The sequence below is a fragment of the Schistocerca nitens genome, chromosome 10, assembly GCF_023898315.1.
Source record: "Schistocerca nitens isolate TAMUIC-IGC-003100 chromosome 10, iqSchNite1.1, whole genome shotgun sequence".
Taxonomy (NCBI): Eukaryota; Metazoa; Arthropoda; class Insecta; order Orthoptera; family Acrididae; genus Schistocerca; species Schistocerca nitens.
Genome location: NC_064623.1, coordinates 31123724 through 31140143, shown reverse-complemented (window position 1 = coordinate 31140143; position 16420 = coordinate 31123724). Strand labels below are relative to the sequence as shown.

General features: G+C 45.6%; 1 protein-coding gene across 5 annotated transcripts in view; it reads right to left on the bottom strand.

The window, feature by feature from the left end:
• The window catches only part of LOC126210550 (zinc finger protein 239-like), a 71608-nt gene that overhangs the window by 32635 nt on the left and 22553 nt on the right, over positions 1 to 16420 (bottom strand). For all 5 annotated transcript variants that reach the window (XR_007540697.1, XM_049939803.1, XM_049939806.1 and 2 more), the window contains exon 3: positions 9555 to 9623. Coding sequence is in view for 4 of the 5 variants with exons in the window: in XM_049939803.1 (XP_049795760.1) it covers positions 9555 to 9623 (69 nt within the window). In the remaining variant the exon portion in view is untranslated. The remainder of the gene's footprint in view (positions 1 to 9554; positions 9624 to 16420) is intronic.

Here is a 16420-nt window from a genome sequence, read left to right as displayed (position 1 = left end):
AAAGAGGACAGGAGACAATGGATGAAGATGACATACCCCAGAAAGTGTCCTCGCCCAAAAAGTTAAATTGCAGGTGGTGATGCAAAGCCCTGACAAGAGGTTCAGGAGACTGAATCTAAGGGCACAATGGATAACTCGTGTACCACGTAAGGCGTCCTTCCCCAAATGGCTCGCACTTCTGTAGGATTTGGAAAGTGGCAGGTCAAACCATAAAATGAGACCTGAACTTATAGGGCCAAAAAGTGAGAGACTCCTTTTAGTTGCCTCTTACAACAGGCAGGAATACCTCAGGCCTATTCTAACCAGTGGACCCGCAGGGGTACATTCTCCATTGAACTTAGCCATATTTCTGTTGTTATAAAGTTACTTTATGTCCACGAGACTGTGTCAGTTGCCAGAGCATGAACAAATAGGTTAAGTGCTAGCTCACTTTTCATGTTGGTTATCTCTGGGGTACTGGATATAGGGATTTTGCTGAAAGTAAAGAGGGTTCAGTTGAATGGCAAGGTGACGTAACCAAGGCTGAACAAAGTTTCTGGCAGTGACATAATTATTATGAATTAATAATCGCCGTTTAAGCATCTTCATTCTCAAAAAATTATCAGCCTACAATCCCAAAAACACTGAATCCATGCCACATGGCACTTTGGGAGCATACAATGACTTTTCATACAGCTAGGTAGGTTTCACTGGAGAACTGTAGCATGTAATCAGTCTGTTGATGAAGTCCAAAAGAGCTTAGCTGGACACTAACAAATTATTCATTAAATCAGGGTTTTCACTTAGCAAATCAATTGTGGCAGAGCAGAATGTAACTCACACTTCCTAGTCTATGGGGTTAAGTTTCAGAGCAGTTTGCAATTTGTAATGACAAAAGTTGATCTCCATAAGCATTTGGCAGAAACCCCAATTCACTCCCAAAATCTGAGATCACTGGCATTCCAAGTGTTGAACACAAAGTTCAAAAGCTTCGCTCACTCTCTGCAAGTTTTGGGATGTGCACACTGTTCTTGGAGCTCCGTGCTTGACATTGAATATAATAAATTGTCTTCAAACTTCTTCACTTGAGCCAATATGGTATTCTGAGATGGTACACGACCACATCAGCTACAAAATAGTGCACTTCTCTCACAGACTTAGTTTCATTACAACAATGAACTGTGGTAATACAATGTTGTACACCCCAACACTCCATTGCTACTGGTGTATGAAATGGCATCCTCTCTTTCATTTTTCACCTCTCTCCCTCCCATTAAAGCTATTAAATATGCACAGTGTTCAAGGCCGAATTGTGTCAGTGGAATCTGCGATCTCCTGTACAATATGAAACCATATGAAAAAGACAAGAGACTGGGGATGTGTATGGGGGCTACTTACTTTTTGTAGGTATGATTTTTGAGTGAAATAGTAACCCAACTCATGCTTTTCTCACATGATGTCCTGAAAACCATGGAACAGGGCAGTCAGGTCTACACAGTATTTATTTTTCAACTTACAAAAACATTTGGTTTGGTACCATAACTACACTTAGTATCATTACTGACATCCTGTATTGAAAAGCTGAGTCCCGCAACCATCTATGAAAAGATGGACATACAGATACTTACCAAAGTATGCTTATATGGGGCATCAAGAGACTGGATTGAGATTTTATTTGTAGGGAGAACACAGCATGTTACTTCAGGTGGAGAGTCATAGACAAATGTAGAAATAATTTCAAGTGCAGTCCACAGAAGTGTGTTGGAACACTTGCTGTTGATACTGCACATTAATGCCCCTGCAGATGATATTAATAACAACTCCAGACTTTTCACATATGACACAGTTATTTATGATGAAGTATTGTCTGAAAAAAGCACAACAAAAATTCAGTTTCATCTTGCTAAGATTTCAAAGCAGTGTTCCTCTAAATGTTCAGGAATGTAAAATTCTGCACTTCACAATATAAGAACATTTAACCTACAGTTTCAACATGTCACAACTGGATCCAGTCAACTTATACAAATTCTTGAAAGTAACTATTTACAGGGATATGAAAAGGAACAATCATGTAGGCTCAGACATAGGTAAAGCATATAGCTGACACTGGTTCATTGGTAGGATAACAAGGAAGAGCAATCAGTCAACAAAGGAGATTGCTCGTTAAAAACTCTACCATCCCACCACGAAACACACTGAACTCTTGCTAATCCGGCACTCAGTACTCTGACCTTTCAGTAATCTGACTCACATGAAGCCTCTAGCCGCACGAGCAGAAATGATGCATACAGTAATGAAGTCTCGTGTGCAACAATGTTATTAGTTACAATGCTTAACAATGCTATGGATGTTTGACATTGTGGGTTCCTTCACGGTTCAAAATCATGACTTCTAAAAGGAAACACATTATGCTAGACCTCAAGCAGAACTTAAAATTAAAGATAAGTTGAACTGAGGTCTTCACAGAAAGCCACTGCTGCCGAATAGTGTCGGACGAGCAACCATTTGTGACGAAACTTTGCAGACAAAGAGATAATCAGGAGTGACCCCGACAGTTATGATGTAAGTGGTTAAGAAGAGGATGTAGGAGGACAAAACATGAAGTATCTCACACTGCTGGTGCTGAAGCTGCAGAGATCTTTCTGGAGTACATTATGCAACAATGACAAACATGCAGCGCCAATGCAATGCTTGTAACGGCACTGTGTGATAAGGCATACCGCCGTCATGTGTCATCATTGCGACAACTGAAAATCTGGAATGTATTCCATAATGAGCGACACTACTGTACACACACACACTCAAGGTCTAAGCTTTTTAAGAACGAATGTAGCTTTGGATTTAATATAAAGTATAATCTCTATGCATAGACTAACAGTGGAATTCCAAGACTTTTGAGAATGTTTTAAATTCAAGTTTGATTGGATAACAAATGACAAAAAAATATCTGTTTCATGAGATATAATTACAAATTATCAGTTTAGGATTTTTCCCTTTACTTGATGTGAAACCATGCTCCTTGTCAAATTTCATGATTCTGGGTCATTGGGAAGCACCCTTTATGTTTTGATGAGTGAGTTTCTGAGTATCAAAATATGTGAAATAAATGGCCATATCTTTTGATTGCACTGACTTATAATATTAAAATTTTTACAACACCAAGGGACAACAGACCTTACTATGTGACATAAATTTGAGCCTTTTTTTTGGCGCAAAACTGCTACGGTCATTAGCGCCTGGTCTGTGACTTAGGAAAAGGTAAAAGAACGAAACTGGAAGCAAGCAGCAATGGGAACGAAACTCAAAAAATTGGAGAAACTAAAAACAGAAGGAAAGCTTAAAAAACCACTATAGAAGGGGGATGGTTGTCCCCAAAAAGAGCTTCAAATGACTGACATCATCTCACTGGCACTAATAAACTCGAGAACTCGATCAGCTGAGCGCGTGTCATCTGCTAAAATGGAAGATATATCAGGCGACAGCTGTAGACGGGCGCGTAACGAAGTAAAATAGGGGCACTCAAGTAAAAGGTGTCTTACCGTCCACAGCTGAGAGCAGTGGGGACAGAGTGAGGGAGGATCGCCACTTAAAAGATGTCGATGGCTAAAAAGACAGTGCCCTATCCGGAGTCTAGTTAAAAATTACCCCCTTCCGACGACGCGTTCAAGAGGAAGAGGTCCAAGCACAGGGAAGAGCTTTCACGTCCCGCAATTTATTATTGGGAAGTGTCGACCAATGTGCGTGCCATAAAAGAGCAACACAATGACATAAAACACTCCGTAAATTGGCGAAGGAAATCGTGCAAATAGCTGGCTGAAGAAGAGAGACTGCAGCCTTGGCCGCTATATTGGTCACCTCATTTCCACAGATACGTGTCCTGGGATCCAGAGGAATGCCACAGAGACGCCCACCAAGTGGAGCAAGTGTAGGCAGTCCTGAATCTGGTGGACCAGAGGATGGACAGGGTAGAGAGCTTGGAGACTGGGGAGAGAGCTGAGAGAGTCTGAACAGATAACATACTGTATCCGCTGATGGCGACGGATGTATTGGACAGCCTGGAAAACAGCGTAAAGCTCCACAGTATAAACCGAACACTGGTCGGGAAGCCGAAATCCATTTGGGGTGTCACCAACAATATAGGCACTCCCTACACCAAACGATGTTTTTGAGCCATCAGTGTAAATAAATGTGGCTTCTTTCATTTGTGCACATAGAGCAGCAAATGCCTGACGATAAACAAGTAAAGGGGTACCATCCTTGGGAAACTGACAAAGGTCACGGAGCAGGCAGGTCTGGGGATGGAGCCAAGGCGGTGCTGTACCCCAAGTTGTCAAGAAAGTTTTAGGAAAGCGGAAGGAAAGAGAATGGAGCAGTTGATGGAAACAGACTCCCGGTGATAGTAGGGAGGAAGGGCGGCCTGCATACCCTAAATCCAAGGAGGCATCGAAAAAAATGTCATGGGCCGGATTAGCAGGCATGGAAGACAGATGGCTAGCATAACGACTCAGAAGGACAGCTCGCCGATTGGACAGTGAAGGTTCAGCAGTCTCAGCATAAAGGCTTTCCACAGGGCTGGTGTAAAAAGCTCCAGAACTAAACATAATCCACGGTGGTGGATAGAGTCGAGACACCGAAGAATAGACGGCCGAGTGGAGGAGTAAACTATGCTTCCATAGTCCAATTTCAAGCGCACTAAGGTGCGATAGAGGCGGAGAAGGACCACTCGGTCCGCTCCCCAGGAGGTACCATTCAGGACACGGAGGGTGTTGAGGGATCGCAGACAGTGAGCCGAAACATAGGAAACGTGGGAGGACCAGCACAGTTTTCTGTCAAACATAAGACCCAAGAATTTAACAACGTCTGAAAACGGAAGGTTGACAGGTCCTAGATGTAAGGAAGGTGGAAGAAACTCCGTACGCCGCCAAAAATTGACACAAACGGTCTTACTGGGAGAAAAGCGGAAGCCTGTTTCGATGCTTCAAGAGTGGAGGTGATCGAGACACCCTTGAAGACGTCGTTCAAGAAGGCTGGTCCATTGAGAGCTGTAGTAGATTGCAAAATCGTCCACAAAGAGGGAGCCCGAGACATCAGGAAGGAGACAATCCATAATTGGATTTATGGCAATGGCAAACAGTACAACACTTAGCACGGAGCCCTGGGGTACCCCGTTTTCTTGGGAGTAAGTACGGGAGAGAGTAGTGTTCACCCGCTCTCTAAACGTGCGCTCTGCCATAAATTCATGAAGAAAAAGGGGCAGCCGACCTTGAAAGCCCCAAGAGAACAGTGTGCGGAGGATGCCTGTCCGAGAAAATTGTTCATGATAAGTGGAGAGAGTAACAAGATGGTCAACTGCAGAACGATGCTTTCGGAAACCACATTGGGCAGGTGTTAAAAGACTGTGGGAGTCCAATCACCAAGCTAAATGGCAATTCACCATACACTCCAAAACCTTACATACACTACTCATGAGAGAAATGGGGCGATAGCTAGAGGGGAGATGTTTGTCCTTTCCAGGTTTCGGAACAGGAACGACGATAGCTTCCCGCCATCGTCTGGGAAAAGTACTATCGGTCCAAATTCGATTATAAAGGTGAAGGAGGTAACGCAGACTATGGTATGATAAATGCAGCAACATTTGGATGTGGATACCATGTGGTCCTGGGGCGGAGGAGCGAGAAGAAGAGAGTGCATGTTGGAGTTCCCACATGGCGAAAACAGTATTATAGCTTTTGCGATTTTGAGCGAAGAAAGCAAGAGGTTGCACTTCCGCTGCACGTTTCTTCGGGAGAAACTCTGGCGGGTAATTTGAAGAGCTCGAAATCTCAGCAAAGTGTTGACCCAATGAGTTAGAAATTGCGACGGGGTCCACTAATGTATCATGCACGACAGTGAGCCCATAGACCGGGGAGAAACTAGGCGTGCCAGATAACAGTTGAATCCGACTCCAAACTTCCGAGGAGGGAGTGAAGGTGTTAAACGAGCTAGTAAAGAAGTCCAATCTTGCCTCCTTGCTATCGCGGATGATGTGATGGCATCGCGCACGGAACTGCTTATAGCGGATACAGTTGGCCAAAGTAGCATGGTGTCTGAAAACGCGAAGAGCACGTCGCCGCTCACATATTGCGTCACGGCATGCCTCGTTCCACCAAGGAACTGGGGGGCGCCGGGGCAATTTGGAGGTGCGAGGTATTGAACGTTCTGCAGCTGTAAGAATAACGTCTGTGATATGAGTGACCACACTGTTGACGCTAGGAAAGTGACGGTCATTGAATGTCGCTAGAGACAAAAAAAGTGTCCAATCGGCTTGGGCAAACTTCCAGTGTCATGGGCGCATATATGGCAGTTGTGGCTGCAATCGAAGGACACATGGAAAGTGGTCACTCGAGCGTGTATCAGCAAGGGCAAACCATTCGAAGCGCCGAGCTAGCGGAACAGTACCGACTGAAAGGTCCAAATGAGATAAATTTGTCGTGGAGGCAGACAAAAATGTATGTTCCCCAGTGTTGAGGCAAACAAGATCCACTTGGTGGAAGACGTCTATCAATAGTGAGCCACGCGGACAAGGATGTGGAGATCCCCAAAGCGGGTGGTGGGCATTGAAGTCCCCAACCAGCAAATAGGGGGGTGGAAACTGACCAAGAAGATGAAGGAGATCAGCTCGTGCCATTGGTGTGGACGATGGAATGTATACAGTACAAAGAGAGAAGGTGTATCCAGAAAGGGAAAGACGGACAGTGACAGCTTGGAAGGAAGTGTTTAAGGGGATTGGGTGATAATGGAGAGTATCATGGAGAAGAATCACGAGTCCTCCATGTGCTGGAGTGCCTTCAAGAGAGGGGAGATCAAATCGGACTGACTGAAAATGAGGGAGAACAAAGCGGTCATTAGGACGCAGCTTTGTTTCCTGAAGACAGAAGATGACCGGCGAGTAGGATCGTAAGAGGTTCGACAATTCATCCCGATTGGCTCTAATGCCGCGGATATTCCAATGGATAATGGACATAGGGTGGACAGAAAATGGAAGAATGTGACCAAGGTTGCCCTCAACTCAACGACTGCTCAGAGCTTGCGACCGACAGCGTGGAACGGCATTCAGCCGTAGGCAGAAGATCCTGATCCATAGGTTGTTCAGGAACAGCTCCTGCCACCAGCGATCGGCCGCCAGCAGTGCACCTCGGCGACACAGAAGATGGCCGAGGGCGGCTACCGCCAGGTGGTGCTGTAGAGGAGACACGCCGTGGCGGAGAAGGAGAGGAACTTGGTTACTTATTAGCCTTCTTGGAAACAGGATGTTTCGATGAAGGAGGAATCGATGGTTGTGAAGTTGGGGTACGTAAAAAACCTTCATGAGTAGGCTCTTTTTTGGAAGTCCGGGAGTCTGACTTTTGGGCTTGAGATTTAGCAGAACCCAATGAAGGGTGAGCCATAGAGTGAGCAGGCAAAAGTGGGGAGGTTGAATGGGTGATCTTTGCACTGGCCGATCTGACGACCGTGGCACTAAAGGTGAGATCACAAGTCTGCGTGGCTGCCTCCTTTGTTGGCCGAGGAGAGGCAAGGGCAGTGCTGTATTGACCTGTCTGAGGCACATTGGGCTTTCGACTGGCGAATAATTTTCGAGCAGCAGAGGTCGACACCTTTTCCTTCACTCTGATTTCCTGAATGAGCTTTTCGTCTTTAAAAATGGGGCAATCTCGAAAGGAAGCAGCGTGGTCACCCATACAGTTGATGCAACAAGGGGATGGGGGTGGACAAGCACCCTCATGGGCATCCTTGCCACACGTAACACATTTGGCCGGATTGGAACAGGACTGTCTGGTATGATTGAATCGCTGACACCGATAGCAACGCGTATGGTTTGGGATGTAATATGGGAGTTGAACTCTGTCAAATGCCAAGAAGATAGTACGGTTTCGAACGACGTTCGTGTCAACCCTTCTCATGACTCGATGAATAGCCGTTACGCCCTGGTCAGACAGGTAGTGTTGAATTTCCTCGTCAGACAATCCGTCGAGGGAGCGTGTATAAACGACCCCACGTGAGGAATTTAAAGTGCGGTGCGCTTCTACCCGGACAGGGAAGGTGTGTAGCAGTGAAGTACGCAGAAATTTTTGTGCCTGAAGGGCACTGACCGTTTCTAACAACAAGGTGCCATTTCGTAATCTGGAACAAGACTTTACAGGACCTGCAATTGCGTTGACACCTTTCTGAATAATGAAAGGGTTGACCGTGGAGAAGTCGTGACCTTTGTCAGACCGAGAAGCAACAAGGAACTGTGGCAACGATGGAAGAACTGTCTGGGGCTGAGACTCATTGAACTTATGCTTGTGAGCAGACATAGTGGAAGATGAGGAAACCATTGCGGAAGTATCCCCCATGATTACCAGCATCTCCGATGGCACGCTCCTCCCTTGTGGGGGCCCTCTCTGAGGGCACTCCCACCTTAGGTGATTGTTCACACCTCAGGTCACACCTCCCAAGAAACAGACGGAGGGAGCAACACTTTCGGAAGGTGTCAGCTCGGGTAATCACCCCTCCCTGGGCCTGACCGTTACCAGGGGGTACGTACGTGTCCTACCTGTCTACCCGGGGCAGGGAATTACGCGTTACCCCGTCACCAGCTACGCATGGAAATGCATGGGTCGGCCTTCAGACATGCACAGGGAGGAAAAAAGAGAAATGGAAAAACAAAGAAAGGGAAAGGAAAGAAGAGAGGTCTCAAACACCGCAGCGGAGAAAAGAGTAAAGAGAAGAGGTAAGGAAAAGAGAAGGACAAAGGAAGGATGAAGACTTGCAAGCAGAGAAAGCAAAGAATGTGTTACATTTTCGAGTGTTTGTCTCCGGACGTAGGCACAAAACATACTCCCAGAGGGGGAGAAAGGGAAGGAAAGAGGCGGAGGTATGGAGGGGGGAGGATGAAGATGGGGGACGGGGAAGGATGCGGAAAAGGAAGGTATGCAGCCCCGAAAGGAAGGAGGGCCACATTAGCTCGGGGTCCCGTGCTCGCTACACATGTATCCACAAAAGAGTTGTGGGCCCCTGGGGGGAAATTTGAACTTGATACACTTACTCGTTTCTGAGAAGAAGGGACTGTTAACAGTCAGAAAGACAGACAGACAACAATGGGTTTGTCTGCTCCATGAGAGTGAGTTACGGACGTGCTGAAGAAACTGAAGTGGCAGGTATTTGAAGATAGTTTGTGTATACTTGAAAGCCTTCTTACCTTCGTTCAAGAGCCAACTTCCAGTGATGAGTCTAGAAATATAATACAACCTCACTAGCACTGTTCCCATAGCGACCATAAAGATGAGATTAGATCAATTACAGTGTGTACAGAGGTGCTGAAGAAACCATTCTTCCCCTGCTCCACATTTGAATGGAACAGGAAGAAGCCCTAATACCTGATACAATAGGAAGCACTCTCTGCCATGCACTTCACAGTGATTTGCAGAGTAAGGGTGTAGATGCAAATGCAAAGGAGTGGTTAACAGATATATGAAGTTCCTTCCATCATACTGTGCTAAGTGGCTCGCAGAAAATAAATTTTTATGTAAAGACAGATGAATCTTAGTACTTACCGAGTTTTCTTCTTGAACAGATATGTACTCGAACTCTAGCTCAGGAGATGCCAATGGGCCAGCTTCCATCTAAAAATTTAAAAAAAAATTAAGTATAAGAAACACAGATCAAATCAGTCTACACAATACAAATGATTATTTCATTTCAATTCCAAATCTGTGCTAGGCTGGGGCTCAAAGCCCAATTTCCCACTTATTGTGAGAACCGTGACAAACTGACACTAAAAATTAATTAAATGCACTGAAATTAAATGAGCTGAGCAGAGGGGATGTAACCAGTCCTTCATATTGCAGGTTCGGTGGCATTTCTATACAGTTTTTACTGGTATCAGGCAATGTCCATATCACTGAAGCTAAAATTGCAACCTGCCACAATTTCTGAATGAATGATTTATTTCACCATAACTACTCATAGTTTTAGCCCTGGGCTCATCATCAGATGGCATCAAGGATTTCTTGTAAGAATTTCACATTTTTGTCCTATGTTTGCTGTGCAGCTGCAGTAATGTTCTTCATATTCACTTTGATACAGTTTGGAATCACTTTTATTATTAGACAATATTTGTTTAATGCAATTGGAAATTATGATTTTTGAAATCATGCACAGTTCTCTAAGCCTGGTGAGGTAACAACATTATTTTATCAATCATGGTTTCATATACCACAGCTGTTTTCATAAATATCACTGAGGAAGAAACTGCAACTAGAATAACTGTAGGAAAACGTCCCCCTTTTTAGGTCAGGCAGGCATCACATGCATGAAGCAGCTACTTGGACTGCAGAGTACGTGTGGGGCAAATATGTGTCTTTTTTAGGATAGAGAAATCCCTCCATAGGTCCGATCAGATACTATGAGGGTGTACTTAAAAGTAATGCCTCCGAATTCAGTATGTGAAAACTCTCACACATTTGAAATATAACTAACATCATTAACATTTTACATCTTTATTCTTCTTGTCTACATATTTATTTCTCAATTCAGTCACTCTGGTGCTGAACACATTTCTCCCAACAAGAGACCATTTTGTTGTTACCATCACTATAGAATGTTTGACTTTGTTATCAGAGCCACAACCTCACCTCTGCTTGCACCGCTTCATCATTATCAAAGTGAGGTCCTTGAAGTTGATATTTAAGTTTTGGAAACAGATGAAAATCACATGGGGCTAAGTCAGGACTGTGTGGAGGCTGATTGATGACAGTGAACCCAGGGCTTCAGATGTCAGTGCTCGTTTGTGGTCTGGCTTGGCCACACTGAAGGAGATGATGTATCATATGTGACTCCTGTTACAGACTTGATTACAGCACTCTGTTTCTTACCCACTGATGTAGTTATGTTACACACTGCCTTGTTACAAGCCACAATTTGGAAGCCTCTACTAGCAGAAGGTTGCAACTTACATCAATGAAGTAGGAAATCAACAGAGTGATGTGCAAGACACTTAATACTTCAAGTGATATTGAGAACAGAATAAAAAAAATTAAGAGGCATTACACTTGAACACAGCCTTGCACAGTTAAAGAGTCGCACTCTTCGTAGCAGACTGGAGAAAGGTTGGTTGGTTGGTTTGGGGAAAGAGACCAGACAGCGTGGTCATCGGTCTAATCGGATTAGGGAAGGACGGGGAAGGAAGTCGGCCGTGCCCTTTCAGAGGAACCATCCTGGCATTTGCCTGGAGTGATTTAGGGAAATCACGGAAAACCTAAATCAGGATGGCCGGACACGGGATTGAACCGTCGTCCTCCCGAATGCGAGTCCAGTGTCTAACCACTGCGCCACCTCGCTCGGTGAGACTGGAGAAAGAAAACGTTAATATAATATCAGTTAACTGCAGGAGCGTCAATGGAAAGGTCCTAGAACTAGTCTCCTTTCTAAATGGTAACAATTTCCACAAAATACTAGGTACAGAAACCTGGCCTAAACCCAGTGTCAATAGCAATGAAACAGCAAACACCGACTGTAACGTATATCACAAAGACATGTTGAACACTGCTAGTGGAGGTACGGTTATAGCCATAAAGAAAATACGATAATATCCATCCAAGTTAGTACAGATTCTGAATGAGAAATGATTTGTGTAAAGATAAGTGTTAATGGAGGATCAAATACAGTCATTAGGTGCTTTTACAATCCCCCTGCCTCTGGAGAAGTAGTAGCGGAACATTTGAGGGCAAACTTGGACAATATTTTGTGTAAATTTCCTACTCATGTTATAGATTTAGGTGAAGATTTCAACTTACCAGCTGTAGAATAGAAGCTTCAAGTGGTTAGGGACAGGGAATTGTTTGAAATTGTTCTAAATGCATTATACGAAAATTATCTTGAGTAATTAATCAGAGAGGAATTGTGGAATCAACATCTTAATCTGCTGGTGACAAACACAATCAAACTTTTCACCTCAATTTAGAACACAGAATTAGTCTTCATAAGGCCATTACAACAACACTAAATACAGCTGTAAATGGGGATAGAAAGTGTTGTGACTTGGCAAGACAGCCAAGCCACTAGGAGGTAGCCGAAAGGCACACGTTTAAGCTCACGCAGGCTGGCGTGAGGTCTGGAACAGTTAAAGGAATAGAGACTAGCAAAAAAGGTACGTAGCTTCTGGAATACTTAACTTTAATCCATAATTGGTAAACATCGGTCTGACGGTACATGCATCACAAGATAAATAGCAAATGATAATGGCGCCTTGCTAGGTCGTAGCAAATGACGTAGCTGGAGGCTATGCTAACTATCGTCTCGGCAAATGAGAGCGTAATTTGTCAGTGAACCATCGCTAGCAAAGTCGGCTGTACAACTGGGGCGAGTGCTAGGACGTCTCTCTAGACCTGCCGTGTGGCGGCGCTCGGTCTGCAATCACTGATAGTGGCGACACGTGGGTCCGACGTATACTACCGGACCACGGCCGATTTAAAGGCTACCACCTAGCAAGTGTGGTGTCTGGCGGTGACACCACAGAAAGAAAGAAAGAAAGAAAGAAAGAAAGATCTTTCTTCTTAACCCTATGCCATCCGGTGATACCACAGTGGTGTTGTACCCGAAATAGTGGTCAATGGCCAGTGACACCTCAGTGGTGTCGTGAGCATAGTATCGCGCACTGGCCGGTGACAGCACTTTAGTATCTTTTGCATTCTGTTGGTGATTTGTTTAGGTAACAATAAGTTACATATAAGTACTTGTGCCCTTTCATCGTAGCAGACGAAAGGGACGATACGGTTATTTATTATGAATATGTGGACATCTTGTCCGACGTTCCGGACAACTTGGCCGACTGGGAAGAAGACATTGGATATATAAAAAAAAAAAAAAAAATAATGAAACTGAAGCAGAATCGTCGGAAGCTACTGAAATACATCCAAGAAGAAATCGGTGAATTCTACACTTTCCAACTGATTCAGATGAATCAGATGAAGAAGACAGTGCACAGTGGTCAGACTTTGATTTACTGAGGACCAATAATAAATTTGAAAGATCTACGGGTCCGAACATATTTCCCAAAGATACACAGAGTGTCAAGAATATCGTAGAATTATATACTGGGAACGATCTATTTGACTATATTAGCAACGAAACCCAACAATTACTACAGTCAAAATTGCAATAGAAGGAAACTGGATACAAATAATGCCAAATTTGTCAACCTTACAGGACCTGAAATTAGAAAATGGTTTCAGCTTGCTATCCTTATGGGAATTGTAGAAAAAGCAAGGATTGACGATTACTGATCAACGAATCCGTTGATAGACACACCGATATCTCGCAAAATGTGCCGGATCCGTTCTGCACACGTGGTGTTCCAGTTGTGTCTAATTTACATGCGCAATTCAGTGTTCCACGTAACATGGACCCCTTACCTCACTTCAGTGGCCCACCACATGCACTACAGGCATGCTATGCATCAGATAGTTTCCACACGGGTGACGTTCTCAACCCCCCCCCCCCCCCCCCCGCCCCTCACTTGCAGGGGTCCCCGTTTCTGGTCGCTCAACTGCCTGCTGCTCCCACAGCACCGCCTGTGTCTGCCACGCCGGTCTCTTGCCCTGTTCTGGAATTGGGTCGTTTCCATCCAGCACTAGTCGCTCACGGTCTAGTTTCTGGGACCCCCCCCGCCTCATGTGCCACTCATCCACCTGTTTCCACGGTTACTACTACAGATTCGCTCGTCTGGTTTAAAACCAGGTCTACCATGCCGGCCTCTGACTTAACCTCAGTTCAGCCGCTACCCCAGGAGACACCGAAGCCACCATTGTCACCCCCTCCTGGCAGCATGCCGAAGCTACCGCCCTTATATGAAGACAACCCGGCATTGTGGTTCACACTCGTCGGGCATCTGTTCGAGTTACATCGTGTGTCTGACGACAACTCAAAGTTTCTCTGCCTCGTCACACACCTCCACGACCACTCAGATTTGATTTGTGACCTGCTCCTTTCGCCACCGCCTGCACCAAAATACGAGTTTGCGAAGAAGACTATAATGGAACGACTTGCCTGCTCACCACAAGAGTTAATAATCAAGATTCTCTACAAAGAGCACCTGGGGGAACACACTCCCTCACAACTCTGGCACCGCCTTCGATTGCTCGTGAACGAGCATACCGTGCCCGACGCCACGCTAGGGGCTGTGTGGTCAGCCAGACTACCTACCAATCTACAGATCCATCTGTTACCACACTCGTTCGAGTCCGTCGGTTCCCGTCTACGCATCACTGACCAGTTGTATTCACTGCTACGACAACATCAGCTGGTTCATTCCACACCATTTGCCGGCACAGCCGCCCCCACATACCGACCTCTGGCCGCCAGAGGCAGGGCTCGCCACGCCTTCACCTCATCTACTTCTCCTGGCAGCGTCAGCTCACTCTCTCCGCTGTTGAGCACTCCAGGATCGCCCACACCCCTTACGTACCAGTCTATTTACTGGAACAAATCAATGAGGACAAGCCGACCCCGCTGTCGCAGTCTCCACCTCCTCCTCACCCGTTCTGCTGGTACCACAAAGTGCTTGGCGACGATGCCAAGAAGTGCAGGTTGCCATGCCAACACCCAAATGCCAACCGCAGGAACTAAGAGACGCCGAGTCCTGCAGGTAATCTAAAAGGCGTCCTCTTACATTACACTCTGTTCACTTGTCTGCCCGGCCGAGTGGTCGTCTCTATGTGACTGACATTGCGTCAGGTCTAGCTTTTGTCGTTGATGCTGGTGCTGACGTGTCGATCATACCTACTTCGATGGCTCCACCCACTTCTTCACAGACGAAGTCACTTCTACGAGCTGTCAACGTGTCCATGTTAACTATGTTACCTACCTCAGGCACAGTAAAGGTTACGGTGACCCCATCTCCTCCTCTACATCTTCCATGGACATTCTACATTGCCAACATTGATGAACCGATCCTCAGTATGGATTTTTTGTCTCATTACGAACTATATCCGAACGTCATACAGGGTTCATTGCTCCACCACACTACGAACACTCACATACCATGCACACGCACCTATGTCCAACATTCTGTTTCCACCACAACATACGATATCATATGCGAATGCTCCACCCTCGTGGGCAACATTGTGACCTGCATTACCGACCTACTGTCAGAATAAGACTCGGCGACATAACTCTGTCAGGACAACGAGAAGCTAAAACAATGCATCGCATCCGCTTACAGCAAGCTCGTCGTGGCTCGTACCTCACTTCTGCAACTGGAGTCCACGGTGCTGCCACCTAAACAAGATTGCTCGGCTGAGCCTAGCTCAAACTCTCGCCTTCACACAGCAACTGGTCTTCACCAATCCACCTCGTCCCCAAACACGACAGATCTTTTCAAATATGCGGCGATTACAGACTCTTAAATGCTCATACTGTCATGGAGAATTACCCAGTGCCAAACATCAATGACTTCACTCGTATGTTATCGGGCGCCACAATTTTCAATGTTATTGACTGTAAACGCGCCTACCACGATTCCCATGATGCCGGAAGACATTCCTAAGACAGCTATTATCATGTCGATCGGTTTATTCCAATACCACTTCATGCTGTTCGGCCTAAAAAACGCGGCACAAACGTGGCAATGTTTCATTGACTATCTTGCGACAGTTCAAGTTTTGCTTTGCTTATCTGGACGACATTCTTGTTTTCAGCAGCTCAGTGGAGGAACATGAAAATCATCTGTCTACAGTCCTCCAGATCTTGAACTCCAATGGTGTCGAGGTGAACAAAGACAAGTTTCAGTTGCGCCAGGCGTCAGTCTCCTAGGTTACACCGTCTCCGCTGATGGAATACAGCCTCCCAAATCTCGTGCGCAGGCTATCACATCTCTGCTGCCCCCAGCTACTTACAAAGAGCTATGCCGTTTCCCCGGCACCATCAATTACTATCATTGCCATTTGGCTTCCACCGCCACTGTTCAGGCACCCCTGATGGACGCGCTATCAGGCAAACAAACTTCAGGTATCAAACCCCTCTCTTGGACTGCTCCAATGCTAGAGGCCTTCAAGGCTCTGAAGACTTCTTTAGCTCACGCTGTGACACTCGTCCACCCCGACCCCTCGGCCAAGTTATTCATCACTATGGCCGCCAGTGACATTGTGGTGGGGGCAGTGTTGCAACAACGCAAGGACAACACGATTTCTCCCCTTCATTTCTTCTCTTCTCCAAGAAACTATCTATGGCTCAGAGAAAATATTCTGTATTCATTAGAGAGCTCCTTGCTGTTTACGAGGCAATCAAACCTTTCCGCCCTGACGTCGAGAGACATTCATTTTTCGTCCTCACTGATCACAAACCACTGGCAGAAGCGTTCTGCAACCCACCCCCTCGACGTTACCGCCACTTTGACCTGGTTTCACAATTCACAACGGAT